The 15,336-nt window shown below is 45.3% G+C and overlaps 1 protein-coding gene across 1 annotated transcript in view; it reads right to left on the bottom strand.

Annotated features, from left to right (window-relative positions):
- Positions 1-15,336, bottom strand: part of LOC144694990 (hexokinase-1-like) — a 222,828-nt gene that overhangs the window by 76,197 nt on the left and 131,295 nt on the right. Inside the window, exons 10-13 of the mRNA XM_078565820.1 lie at positions 12,457-12,605; positions 11,116-11,235; positions 3,012-3,107; positions 2,830-2,929 (exon numbers count right to left, since the gene is read on the bottom strand). Of these exons, the coding sequence (XP_078421946.1) occupies positions 2,830-2,929; positions 3,012-3,107; positions 11,116-11,235; positions 12,457-12,605 (465 nt within the window). The remainder of the gene's footprint in view (positions 1-2,829; positions 2,930-3,011; positions 3,108-11,115; positions 11,236-12,456; positions 12,606-15,336) is intronic.

The following is a 15,336-nucleotide window of genomic DNA, read 5'->3' as shown; positions in this document are numbered from 1 at the left end:
TGATTAATTCCCTAATCAATCACTCTGAGACATGTTCAATTCCCTGATCACTCACTCTGAGACATGTTCAATTCCCTGATCACTCATTCTGAGACATGTTCAATTCCCTGATCACTCACTCTGAGACATGTTCAATTCCCTGATCACTCACTCTGAGACATGTTCAATTCCCTGATCACTCATTCTGAGACATGTTCAATTCCCTGATCACTCACTCTGAGACCTGTTCAATTCCGGTATCAAAAACTCCGATTTATGTTCAATTCCCTGATTACTCAATTTGAGACCTGCAGAATTCATTGATCACTCACTCTGAGACATGTTCAGTTCCGGAAACACTCACTCCGAGACTTGTTCAATTCCCTGATCACTCACTCTGAGACCTGCTCAATTCCCTGATTACTCACTCGGAGACATGTTAAATTCGCTGATCACTAACTCTGACACAGGTTCAATTCCCAGATCACTCACTCTGTGACATGTTCAATTCCCTGATAACTCACTCCGAGACCTGATTAATTCCCTAATCAATCACTCTGAGACATGTTCAATTCCCTGATCACTCACTCTGAGACATGTTCAATTCCCTGATCACTCATTCTGAGACATGTTCAATTCCCTGATCACTCACTCCGAGACATGTTCAATTCCCTGATCATTCACTCCGAGACCTGTTCAAATCCCTGAATACATACTCTGAGACCTGTTCAATTCCCTGATCACTCACTTTGAGACATGTTCAATTCTCTGATCCCTCATTCTGAGACATGGTCAATTCCCTGATCACTCATTCTGAGACCTGATCAATTTCCTGATCACTCACACAGAGACATTCTCAATTCCCTGATCACTCACTCTGAGAAATGTTCAATTCCGGTATCAATCACTCCGAGATAAGTTCAATTCCCTGATCATTCACTCTGAGACATGTTCAATTCCCTGATCTATTACTCTGAGACATGTTCAATTCCGGTAACACTCACTCCCGAGACATGTTCAATTCACCGATCACTCACACTGTGACCTGCTCAATTCCCTGATCACTCATTCTGTGACAGGTTAAATTCCCTGATCACTCACTCTGAGACATGTTCAATTCCTTGATCACTCACTCCGGGACATGTTCAATTCCATGATCATTCACTCCGAGACATGTTCAATTCCCTGATCACTCACTCTGAGACCTGCTCAATTCCCTGATCACTCACTCTGAGACCTGTTCAATTCCCTGATCACTCACTCTGAGACCTGTTCAATTCCCTGATCACTCATTCTGAGACACGTTCAATTCCCTGATCTCTCACTCTGAGACCTGCGCAATTCCCTGATCACTCACTCCGAGACCTGTTCAATTCCCTGATCACTCACTCCGAGACCTGTTCAATTCCCTGATCACTCACTCCGAGACCTGTTCAATTCCCTTATCACTCATTCTGAGACATGTTCAATTCCCTGATCACTCACTCTGAGATCTGTTCAATTGCCTGATCACTCACTCTGAGATCTGTTCAATTCCCTGATCACTCACTCTGAGACATGTTCAATTCCCTGACCACTCCCTCTGAGACTGTTCAATTCCCTGATCACTCAGTCACTCATTCTGAGACATGTTCAATTTACTGATCACTCACTCCGAGACCTGTTCAATTCCCTGATCACTCACTCTGAGACTTGTTCAATTCCCTGATTACTCACTCCGAGACATGTTCAATTCCCTGATCACTCACTCTGAGACATGTTCAATTCCCTGATCACTCACTCTGAGACATGTTCAATTCCCTGATCACTCACTCTGAGACATGTTCAATTCCCTGATGACTCGCTCCGAGACCTGTTCAATTCCATGATCACTCACTCTGAGACCTGTTCAATTCCCTGATCACACATTGAGATCTGCTCAATTCCCTGATCACTCACTCTGAGACCTCTTCAATTCCCTGATCACTCACTTTGAAACCTGCTCAATTCCCTGATCACTCACTCTGAGACCTGTTCAATCCGCTGATCACTCACTCTGAGACATGTTCAATTTCCTGATCACTCACTCTGAGACCTGTTCAATCCGCTGATCACTCACACTGAGACATTTTCAATTCCCTGATCACTCACTCTGAAACATGTTCAATTTCCTGATCACTGACTCCGAGACCTGTACAATTCCCTGATCACTCACTCCGAGACCTGTTCAATTCACTGATCTCTCATTCTGAGACATGGTCAATACCCTGATCGCTCACTCTGAGACTTGGTCAATTCCCTGATCACTCACTCCGAAACATGTTCAGTTGCTGATCATTCATTATGAGACCTGTTCAATTACCTAATCACTCATTCTGAGACATGTTCAATTCCCTGATCACTCACTCTGAGACCTGTTCAATTACCTGATCACTCACTCTGAGACATGTTCAATTCCCTGATCACTCACTCTGAGGCATGTTCAATTCCCTGGGCACTCACTCCGAGACCTGTTGAATTCCCTGATCATTCACTCTGAGACGTGCTCAATTCCCTGATCACTCACTCTGAGACATGTTCAATTCCCTGATCACTCACTCTGAGACATGTTCAATTCCCTGATCACACGCTGCAAGACTCACTGATCCCCAATTCCCCCCACTCTCCAACCTGACCCCACCAGTGAACTTGGTGCAGTGACGTGTAACATTAGCTCCTTATGCTGAGGCCTGTGCCCCAGAATCACCATCTCAATAGTTTTGTGATGAGGACTATAGCAGCCAAAGGTCATGCAGTTGGCAATGCAAGGTTTTATGTGCTAGAAAAGTCCCATACTGGAACAATAACAAAAAGAAGTGAACAAAATCATACCTGCAATCATTCCAATTTCACAGTTAGGGTTCTCGTACGCACAAGACATCATAGCTCCCACTGTGTCATTCACAATTGCTACGATATCCAACTTCACTTCCTAGAAGCAGCACAGGAAAATCAAACGTTTTAGGAATCACTGCTTTTTCAGCTCACTAACACTTGTGTTCATTAATACTCACTCCATTTCTTTGAATAGCTTCTTTCAGTAGAGCAACAACATCCTTTCCTTCCACATCAGTGGCCTTGAAGCCCTTGGTCCAGTTAATGAGAATGCCCTAAAATCACAATACATTCATTTACCAAAACACTTGTGGATATATAGGAATAAAATAAACTTGTCTGGGTCAAATAAGAATAATGTTGCTCCACTTTAGAATACAGGAACGTTATGTACTGGAGCAGCACCAGAGATCATTAAAAATCCCACCAGACTGGCAGCGCTCGGATGTAGAAAAGCCACTTGATCGGTAGGTCTGGGCACAATCTTCCTTTAATATAGGGGTGATGCCAGTAGACTAGAGGAATCCAAATATTACATCTTGTTCAAAAAGATGGGGAGAGGGTTACACCTCATCAGCCTAATGTTATTATTTAGCAACAATAACACTGGGCAAAACTGTTTGACATATTTGGAAAAATATGGGCTAAGAAATGAAAGCTAGTGTGAATATTTGTAAAGGTAAATCACGGTTGACTGAGTAGGTTGAGTTTTTAGATGAGATAATGGAGAGCGTTGATCAGGATATTGAGAGTTGATGATGTCTTTATGGACGACTTTTGAAAGGTGTTTCACAAAGTATCACATAATAGACTTGCTAAGAAAATTAAAGATCATAAAATTAAAGAGGCAGTGATAGTGACAGTATTCATATGAAATTGGCTCAGGGGCAGAAAGCAGTCATGATGACTGAAATGTGTAATACATATGGTATCCCCCAGGGGTCAGTGTAGTACCATTTCTCTTTCTGATATATATTAATGTCCAGGACATTGGTTCATGGGGTGAAGATGAGACACAATTCAGGAATGTAATGAAGTGAGGAGGATAGTAATAGACTCCAGGAGGACATAGACAGACTGTTGAAATGGACAAATAGATGATAGAAGACATTTAACACAAGAGAATTGTGAAGTGATTGATTTTGGTATTAAGATTGAGAAAAGGGAAGAAACAAAGCAGGAACAGAGAGAGATGAGTATGAACATACACAAACCTTAAAGATGGCAGGACAAGTTGAGGAGGCTTTAAAAATTGTTTTATATATAGAGGCACACGGTAGAAAAGCAAGGAATTATGCTTAATTTTGTAAAACTTTGATTAGAGTCCATCTGGAGTTTGTGTTCAATTGTAGACACCTGGGAGGACTTCAAGGCATCGAGAGGTGCAAACGACATTCACTAGGATGGAGGAGGATTTCAGCTATGTTGAGACATTGGAAAAACTGGGATTATTCTCCTTAGATCAGATACGGTTCAAGAGAGATTTGACAGAGGTTCAGCATCATCAATGGTTATGATAGAATAAACGAGGGGAATCTGTTCCCTATGGCAGAAGGATCATTAACCAGAACTCACAGATTGAAGGTGATCAGCAAGAGAAGCTGCAGGGATATGAGGGAAAAGAAATGATCTGGCACGTTTCTCTCGTCTGGAGTGTAGGGCCTGGAACCCTGTGGAAGGAGGCTCAGGAACAACTTTCAAAAGCAAATGGGATAAACAACTTTCACAATGGGCTGTCCCCTCTTGATTGGACTGCTGAGCAATAACTCCCTAGTACATTACTTGCTAAATTTTAACATGAGTAGTAACAGTTTCCATGGAGAAGATGGCAGGCTGGTATTACTAGCTAGCTAGAGGGTGAAGTAACAAGTATCTGAGCTAAGCAGGGGAGTGGCTGAGGTTATGGGGTGCACACCCCAGGAATCGGGTTGACAGACAGAGACTCAGTTTACTTGGCTTCTCGGAAGAAGAGATGCTTCCTGAGGCTCAGATTGTAATGGCAGTTTGTTGCAGATCTGCGCTCTGCTGGATTCGGTTGTGAAAGTCTCTGCTGCAACTTCTTCCAGGCTGCTACTGGAGAGGTAGTGAGAATGCAGTAATCTGCTGCACATAAACGCATAGGCAGGTGGATTGATTACCAAGGCTAGGAATTATTTTGACTTCCCCTGTGTCGATCCCTGAAAAACCATTGGCCTGTATTAATGGGAAAGGAATCATCAGCCATGTCTCCCATAGATGAACTTAACAGTGAAAACAACGAGAGGCACCTGGAAGAAGTTGCTGCGAAAAAACATTCACTGAATCGACTTCCTAAATTTTAAAGCGATACAATAAAATTACAAAGCAGTTCATCTGAAGAAATAGAAATGAATGAAAAGGTAAAATTGAGAAAGGTGTGATTGATTGGGAAACTACATTAAAAGATATGGTGGTAGACCAGAAATGGTTAGCATTTCAAGTTTTGATATCTGATTTGCAATAAATATATATTCCTTTAGGATACTGCGATGGACAGGAGAGACAGACACTGAACTTCTTTATCCTCTCCCTGTCCATCCGTAAGCAGAGGTGTTTTGAATTATTTTTTAAATAGGCTGTGGTGTGTTTTCCCCAAACCCTCAGTTTGTGTGATCCAACCTTATAGGTAATACACAACAAACTTTCATTATGATTAACTCAGAGGGTTAGCTTGTTTCTCTTTCAAAACCATAGGAAGGGAGGATAGAAAAGAGGGACTTTTTGGAACTATGGATAATAACAATAAAAGAACCACAGAAATAAATATTAGTTCACGTGATTTCCAACATCTGGCAAAAGCCAAATTCCAGAGGATGTTTCCTTCATGGTGGAGTTCAGTGCTGATGAATTCCTGGTTGGAGATAGCAACATGAAAATCCTTGAAACAAATGTCGATATAGCACAATGGGATTTGTGTGCTTAGACCACTGGTAGCCAATGATCAAAGACTTTTAAAATCAAACAGGCTCCGAGGAGCTGAGAGATGGTGGCCAGCTGTTTTGTCAGCTTGGAGATCTGCTGGTGTTTTTCTGGTTGTTGTTAAATCAGCAGACTGAGCTGTGAGGTTAGAAATATAATATTAAAACACTCTAAAAGGCTAGAAGGGTCATGTGACGTAGTCCATTAATGAGTTAATTGTAGCCTTGCAAGCAGTTTCTGTGTTTATGGCCAAAATCCATTGTTTCCCTTAGGAGTGAAATGGCAGCTGTTAAAACTTCTTCAGGTACAATGAGTTTTGATGTCTCTATCTTTGTTATCATCTTGGCTGGGGGAGTTAGTTAGTCTTCTTGTTTCGTGACTATAATGTGATATAATTACAATGGGGTGCGAAATTCCACAAGGATGAGAGTTGAAATCTTTTGTTCTTATAATCTCTGTTGGAAGCTTCTAGAACAGATGGCCAATCTTGTGAATCATGTGACCTGTAGCAGACATCTTGTGGTTCAGCAACAGTCCATTTTAAAAGTAGCATAAAAGAATAAAATTTTGATATACACAGTTTTGATTTCTTTTCATGTCTTATTGACATAACAGCACTAACAACCCACAGAAAAAGTAGTCCAACGATGGCTACAAAAAGAGTTAAAGATAGTTTTCGGTCAAAGGCAGAGGCTTAAAATGTTAGCAAGAAGGCTAGGAACTTCAGTAAGTTCTGATGATAGGTCACAGGCCTGAAATATTAGTTCTGTTTCTCTCTCCAGAGATGCCACCAGACGTGCAGACTATTTCCAGGACTTTCTGTTTATAGTTTAGGAAGCCTGAGGATAAGGTAATTTTAGAATTCAGCAAAAGGAGGACCAAGATATTGATAAGGAAAGAGAAAAGACAATATGAGAACAGGCATGCAAGAGACACAAAAACAGATTGTAAAGGTTTCTATAGGTATGTAAATAGGAAGGGGTTACTAAAAATAAACATGGGCCCATCAGAGGCAATTATAGTGTCCTAGGCCCAATTATCTTCAGCTGCTTCATCAATGACTTTCCTTCCATAATAATTGCACAATGTTCAGCACCATTCACAACTCCTCTGACACTGAAGCAGTCCATGTCCAAATGCAGCAAGACCTGAGACAATATCCAGGCTTGGGCTGACAAGTGGCAAGTAACATTCGTGCCACACAAGTGCCAGGCAATGACCATTTCCAACAAGAGAGAATCTAATCATTTCCCCTTGACATTCAATAACATTATTATTGCTGAATCCCCCACTATCAACATCCTGGGGGTTACCATTGACCAGGAACTGAACTGGACCAGCCATATAAATACTGTGGCTACAAGAGCAGGTCAGAGGCTGGGGATCCTGCAGAGAATAACTCACCTCCTGACTCCCCAAAGCCTGTCTGCCACCTATGAGGCGGAAGTCAGGGGTGTGATGGAATACTCGCCACTTGCCTGGATGAGTGCAGCTCCCACAACACTCAAGAAGCTCAACACCACCCAGGCCAAAGCAGTCCACTTGATTGGTACCCCATCCACCACCTTAAACATTCACTCCCTCTACCACCGATGCGCAGTGGCAACAATGTGTCCCATCTACAAGATGCACTGCAGAAACTCACCAAGGCTCCTTAGACAGCATCTTTCAAACCCTTGAACACTACCATCTAGAAGGACAAGGACAGCAGACACATGGGAACACCACCACTTGGAAGTACCCCTTCAAGTCACTCACCATCCTGACTTGGAAATATATCACCGTTCCTTCACTGTCATTGGGTCAAAATCCTGGAACTCCCTCCCTAACAGCACTGTGGGTGTATCTACACCACATGGACTGCAGCGGTTCCAGAAGGCAGCTCACCACCACCATCTCAAGGGCAATTAGGGATGGGCAATAAATGCTGGCCCAGCCAGTGACACCCACATTCCATAGATGAATTTAAAAAAAAATAGGAGGATAAGGGAAAGGCTGCGACATTAAACAAACACTTTGAGTGGAATTTTTTGGCAATGCCTGTTTTACTGCTGCTGTTTGCGCTCAGGGGGGCAGACAGCAAAGACGGTGTGAAGTCATGTCACTGGGAGAGGTCTAGTGGGGCACAGAGGCACTGCGAGGTCACATCACTGGGAAAAGTCCAGTGGGGCACAGAGGCGGTGCGAGATTACATCATTGGGAGAGATCCAGTTGGGGACAGAAGCTGTGTGAGGTCATGGCACTGGAAGAGGTCCAGTGGGGCACAGAGGCAGTGTGAGGTCACATCACTGAGAAAAGCCTAGTGGGGCACAGAGGCGGTGCGAGATTACATCATTGGGAGAAATCCAGTTGGGGACAGAAGCTGTGTGAGGTCATGGCACTGGAAGAGGTCCAGTGGGGCACAGAGGCAGTGTGAGGTCACATCACTGAGAAAAGCCCAGTGGGGCACAGAGGCGGTGTGAGATCACATCACTGGGAGAGATCCAGTTGGACACAGAGGCGATGTGAGGTCATGGCACTGGAAGAGGTCCAGTGGGGCACAGAGGCAGTGTGAAGTCACATCACTGGGAGAGATCCAGTGGGGCATAGAGCCGGTGTGAGGTCATGTCACTGGGAGAGATCCAGTAGGTCACAGAGACAGTGTGAGGTCACATCACTGGGAAAAGTCCAGTGGGACACAGAGGCGGTGTGAGATCACGTTACTGGGAGAGATCCAGTTGGGCACAGAGGTGGTGTGAGGTCATGGCACTGGAAGAGGTCCAGTGGGGCACAGAAGCAGTGTGAGGTCACATCACTGGGAGAGATCCAATGGGGCACAGAGCCGGTGTGAGGTCATGTCACTGGGAGAGATCCAGTGAGGCACAGAGGTGGTGTGAGGTCATGTCACTGGGGGAGATCCAGTGGCCCACAGACGCCGTGTGAGGTCATGTCACTGGGAGATATCCAGTGGGCCACAGAGGCCATGCGAGGTCACATTACTGGCAGAGATCCAGTGGGTTACAGAGGCAGTAAGGTCACACAACTGGGAGACGTCCAGTGGGGCACAGAGGTGGTGTAATATCACATCATTGGGAGAGGTGTGGTGAAGCACAGAGCCAGTGACAGGTTATGTCACTGGGAGAGATCCAGTGAGGCACAGGGCCAGTGTGAGGTCATATCACTGGAAGAGGCCCAGTGGGGCACAGAGCCGACGTGAAGTCATGTCACTGGGAGAGATCCAGTGGTTCACAGAGCCGGTGTGAAGTCATGTCACTGGGAGAGATTCAGTGGGTCACAAAGTCGGTGTGATGTCATGTCACTGGGAGAGATCCAGTGGCTCACAGAGCCGGTGTGAAGTCATGTCACTGGGAGTGCTGATGCCATCTTAAAAAGGCTCCCAGTGCTCCGGTGAAATGCATACAGAATGATATGGAGACCCTTTCTTGGGCATAATATTAGGTCAGATCCACCAGATTTGACTGGACATCTGAAAGCATTACGAGAATCCTTATAGTCTGCTCAATTGTTGCTTGAGTTTTGCCATGGCAGGTGTAACAGTGCGGGGGCTCCTCACAGGCACTGGTAGCCACGTTTTCAGTGGATCAACTTTGTCACCTGCTATCCATCCTTGAGGGCAAGGGGGGATCTGAAAAGGATGTCCATCTGGAAGTAGGAATGCCTTAGTATGTAGATTTCATGGCTGCTTCCCAGGAACTGTGCATAAACCTGGAATGGTAGAAGCCCTTCCTGTTGATGAAGGCAGCCTGGTCTGTGGGAGTGTTGATGGCCACGTGTGTGCGGTTGGTGACAGCCTGTGTCTGGAGGAGTTCAGCGATGACCCTGAACCCAAAGGTTCTGTCAGCTTGCCTGCCCCTATTGTTACAAATGTACATATACTGGCCAGCCCTTTTGAAGATGACATTGGTGGCCACCTTGATGTAGCGATGAGTCGCAAACTTGGAGATCCCTCATAAGTGTCCAGTGGATCCCTGGAATAAGTTCAGTGCCATAGTGACCATTGGTGCCACTGGCAATGGATGGCCACCACTCCCATGGGGCTCAGCTCTTTCTCCAGCATGGGGCACAGGTCAGTGATGTCTCTCTGGGGAGGTACAGTCTTTGATGACACTGCTTTTCCAACATCTGGAGGTAGCTGATCCAGAGTCTTTAGACCCTTTGTTGTGGATAATTTCCTCTCTGTGCAGGAGGCTGTTTGCATGTCCTTCTGCCCTTTCTCCTCCACTTCCCCAAGGCAGGCGTTAATTCTGTCCCCCTGGTTATTGCTGTCCCACTGTCCATTGCTGCAGCTCTCTCCCTCTCTGCTGCGTTTCCTCACTGGAAGAGCCGAGAGCTGAGTGAATGAGGTCCATGGCCTGTGAATTCACCCAGTGTCCAGGGCCTCCTTCCATTCCTCCTTCCATCCACACAAGTGCCAGCATTGATATTCCACTCTGGTCGTACCCTTGACAGCTCCAGCACCTTTCCTGCTCCCCTCTGTCTCTGCCAGTGCCCACATTGTTCCACCCTCTCTGCCAGGGTTTGCTAGGATTCCTGAAGGCTGTTGTCTGTAGCCAGCACTTACCTGCCACCTGCTCCTTATACCTGGCGAGGTGCTGAATTGTAGTGGTTTGTGTGCAGACTGGGCAAATCTGAAAACTCTTGGAAAATCAAAGTTTGTTGCCATTTCAAATTTTGTGGTGGTGAAACATCATCCTGTCACCATTCGCAATATCTGGACCTGGCATAAAGCTCTCATTCCGACATCTTCCTCCCCAATTTTGCAGCTCCTTCTGCCTTGCGGCACCATCTTCAAATGGCCAGGAAAATTCAACCTTTGTAACTTTATTGCTTCTACCAGCAAGACAAAGTATTCCAGAAATAATCTATTGACGACACTTTCTATCACTTTACTGATGATGGAGAGTAGACTGATGGAGCAGTAATTGGCTGGGTTGGATTTGTCCTGCTTTTTGTATACAGGACATACCTGGGCAATTTCCCACATAGCCAGGTAGATGCTAGTGTTGTAGCTGTACTGGAACAGCTTGGTTAGGGACGAGGCAAGTTCTGGAGCATGTTACTAAAACATGGGTTCAAGTTGCTCAAAGCCACACTTGAGACTGATTTTAGTAATTTTGTTTTCACATAAAGTCACCAAAAGTTGGAATGAGCTGTAAAGTTAGACATCCTGCAACATCCCTCCCCAGAGACTGTGAATGAGGGATGTAGGAATGGCTGAATGGGATTTCTCATCTTTCATGATTTTGTGATGGTTATTCCATAGTTTAATACTAGATTAATAACACAGCACCTTCTCTTTCTTACAACTGCAGGGGATAAATCGCCGACAACATTGTATGAACTTACCTGATCCAATTGCTTTTGTACACAGGGAAAGGAAAATGTGAAGCCTAAGGGCAGCCGTGTGCCTCTTATTCCCATATACTCCAGAAAGTCAAGGATGCATTCCACAATATAGTCAAACAGCTGCAATCAAGACATGTCATACATTACGTTACAACTTCATCCTTTCCCCCCCCTTAGTCTTTTCCCCTCCCCTTCAAAGGCAGAGATTTATAGACAACATAGTTCCACAGGTGGCAGTCATCCTCCTGTGTCCTTGCCAACTGCCCAATCTTCTTGTATGATCTTGACATCACGAGCGCATTTGTACAGGGACAAAACCTTTCCATAGAGAATGACCCTGTCTTCACGTGACATTCCCTGGCCCACAGTGTCAGGCAGAGCATTTCTCCTTCTGCCATTGCACTCTGGTCAATCGTGTCATAATTATGGCCATCTCAGCTGGGTTAGCTAACCAAATGTGAACAAGGATCTGTGTGCTTTATATCGCTCAATACTACATTACATTGAGGACTCTTTATTCTTTCATCAAAATCATTGCTAAATACAGTGAAAAGCTAAGGCCCCAGAACAGATTCCTGGGACTGTCACTAGTCTCATCCAGCTAATGTGAGTACATACCCAATCTCCCCACTCTTTAGCACTATTCCCTAACCAGTTCCCTACCCATGTCAATACATTGCTCTCAATTCAACATGCTCACTTTTTTCAACTTCATCTTGTGTGGAATCTTATTGGATGCTGCCTGGAATTGATGCCCCTTAGTTTCCCATCAAAAATTCAACTAAGTTCATTAGACATGAGCCACTCTTTCCAAATCCATGCTGACTTTCCTTGATCAGCTCAGATTTGTCCAAGTTCTCATTCGCCCAGGGTGGAATCTTGTGTCTTCCCCCAAGGCGGGTTTGGTGGTGGAAATGGTGTTTAACCAGGTGGGAGGTTGGTGGGTGGGGTCTCTGCCAGCTTCCCAGATTAAGTCCATGGCGTTGCCCCACTGCCACTTGAGGCCCTTCAGTGTGTAATTAATGCACACTTAATGCCTCATCCCATTTGGTAACAACCATTAGTAATGGCCCAGTGGAGGGCAGGGGTGGGTTGCCATGTGTTTGGGGTTGCTTGTGGGCTCCCAGGGGGGCTGTCATTCAAAGGCACCCAGTGCCCTTGCTGCCAACTTCCCTCACCTGCCTCCTCCATGACCCCCAGCCCATGAGAACCCTCCCTCCTGCCATCACTCACCTTTGGCCTGGGATCCAAAGTTACCTGTTCGTCCCAAGCCCACTCCACTCACCATGTCATGTTTGAATCTACTCATATACTGGTGATTATGCAGAGGAACACACTCACCTCTTCACCTGTCCCTTGCATAATTTCCAAAGGAATGAGAAACATTTTGTGGTACATTCGAACGGATCGCCTAACTCCAGCATGCAACACAACAAGCAGGACACGGAGGTTAGTGCCACCCAGATCAACAGCGATGACCTTGCCACTTTCTGGAAGAGAAATTTGCCTTATGTTGTTACTGGCAGACAAAATGCTTTCAAATCAGACATATGATTCTGAAATGCACGGTCAATGTTATACGTAATTATCCTGCCATTGTTCAATGTCAAAAGCTTAATTTTAAAAATCCATTTACAGGATGTGGGTGTCACTGGCTGGGCCAGCATTTATTGCCCATCCCTAGTTGCCCTTGAGAAGGTAGTGGTGAGCTGCCTTCTTGAACGGCTGAGGTCCCTGTGGTGTAGGTACACGCACAGTGCTGTTAGGGAGGGAGTTCCAGGATTTTGACCCAGCGACAGTGAAGGAACAATGATATATTTCCAAGTCAGGGTTGTTATGATCCTGGAAAAACTCAGCAGGTCTGGCAGCATCGGCGGAGAACAAAAGAGTTGACGTTTCGAGTCCTCATGACCCTTCAGCAGAACTGAGTATAGTTAGGAGAGGGGTGAAATATAAGCTGGTTTAAGGTGGGGGGCGGGGGGAGAGAAGTTGAGGGGGGAGTGGTTGTAGGGACAAGCAAGCAGTGATAGGAGCAGATAATCAAAAGATGTCACAGACAAAAGGATCAAAGAGGTGTTGAAGGTGGTGACATTTATCTGAGAAAAGTGCTAATTAAGAATGGAAGACAGGACACCCAAGGTACAGCTCTAGTGGGGGTGGGGTGGAAAGATTGACAAGGTATTAGTTGTAGATTTAAAAATAATGGAAATAGGTGGGAAAAGAAAAATCTATATAAATTATTGAAAAAAACAAAAGGGATGGGGAAGAAACGGGGTGGGGATGGGGGGAGGGAGTTTAAGATCTAAAGTTGTTGAATTCAATATTCAGCCCGGAAGGCTGTAAAGTGCCTAGTTGGAAGATGAGGTGCTGTTCCTCCAGTTTGGAGCCTTCTTCTCTGCCCCTAACTTTCACTTCCACGGGACAGGATCTTCTTCCAAATTCCTGACCTTGTCCTTTAACTTAACTTAAAGGGCTTCTTGGGGCCTTTCTCTTTTCCCTTTCGGACCTGTCCCCTGCAGTTCCCTTTCCCAGTGGACTGCTGACAACTTGGTATCTCCCTTGAGATCCAGAACTCACTTGATATTCACTGTTACTTTAACTTTAGAGCAACTCATCCAAGATTCCTCAGCAATCTGCTAGTGTGTCAGCTAGAGAGAGATAAAACTACTTCCTCCACGTTACAGCATAATCATAAGCTGAACTCAAACTGCTTTCAGTTTCTCTCTGTCTGTGTGTGGGCCTCCTGTTGTTAGGCAACAGCCCAGTTTTTCCTACCTTGTGTTTGTTTTAACTCTCCTTCAAGAGTCATAAAACCTATTTAAAATGCAGGCATCTTTTAAAGTGAAACTAAAACTCAAATTTCCCCCTTTCTTAACACACCAATACAGAAATACAAATGAAATTTAAACTTAAAAGTATACCCTTAACTAACTCAAATACACATATAACTTACGTAAAATTATTTCTAGTTCCTAACAGGATGGTGAGCGGCTTTGAGGGAACTTACAGGTGGTGATGTCCCACGTATCTGCTGCCCTTGTCCTTCTAGGTAGTAGTGGTTGTGGTTTGGAAGGTGCTGTCTAAGGGGTCTTGGTGAGTTCCTGCAGTGCATCTTGCAGGCGGTAGACACTGCTGCTACTGTGCGTCAGTGGTGGAGGGAGTGAATGTTTGTGAATGGGGTGCCAATCAAGTGGGCTGCTTTGTCCTGGACGGTGTCAAACTTCTTGAGTGTTGTTGGAGCTGCACTCATCCAGGCAAGTGGAGAATATTTCTTCATATTCCTGACTTGTAGATGGTGGACAGGTTTGGGGAGTCAGGAGGTGAGTTACTCGCCACAGGATTCCTAGCCTCTGACCTGCTCTTGTAGCCACAGTACTTATATGGCTCATCCAGTTCGTTTTTAGTCAATGGTAGCCCCCGGATGTTGATAGTGGGGGATTCAGCGATAATAATGCCATTGAACGTCAATAGGCGATGGATAGATTCTCTCTTTTTCGAGATGGTCATGTGTTTTTGCCAATAATGTACCAACTAAAAAATAAAATCGTAGCGCAGGTGCCGTGTTCTAACAGTGTGATTGGCAGTGCGACTGGCAGTGTGATGGGCAGTGTGGTGAGAGTGAGATTGGCAGTTTGGTTACAGTGTGATTGGCAGTGTGGTGAGAGTGAGATTGGCAGTGTGGTGACAGTGTGATTGGCAGTGTGGTGAGATTGAGATTGGCAGTGTGGTGACAGTGTAATTGGCAGTGTGGTGACAGTGTAATTGGCAGTGTATTGAGAGTGTGATCGGCAGTTTGGTGACAGTGTGACTGGCAGTTCGGTGACATTGCAATTGGCAGTGTGATGTCAGTGTAATTGGCAGTGTGGTGACATTGTGATTGGCAGTTTGGTGACTGTGTGATTGGCAGTGAGATGACTGTGAGATTGGCAGTGTGTTGACAGTGTGATTGGCAGTGTGGCGACAGTATGGTGAGAGTGAGATTGGCTGTTTATTGACAGTGTGGTTGGCAGTGTGGTGACAGTGTGATTGGCAGCGTGGTGACAGTGTGGGGAAAGTGAGATTGGCAGTTCGGTTACAGTGCGGTGTCAGACTAATTTTCAGTGCGGTGACAGTGTGGGTGGCAGTGTGATTGGCAGTGTGGTCTCAGCATAATTGGCAGTGTGGCGAAAGTGAGTTTGGCAGTGTGGTGACTGTGAGATTGGCAGTGTGGTGACTGTGAGA

This window comes from Cetorhinus maximus, chromosome 20 (genome assembly GCF_964194155.1).
Source record: "Cetorhinus maximus chromosome 20, sCetMax3.hap1.1, whole genome shotgun sequence".
Taxonomy (NCBI): Eukaryota; Metazoa; Chordata; class Chondrichthyes; order Lamniformes; family Cetorhinidae; genus Cetorhinus; species Cetorhinus maximus.
The sequence above is the reverse complement of the archived record's forward strand: the minus strand, read 5'-3'. Positions and strand labels throughout refer to the sequence as shown.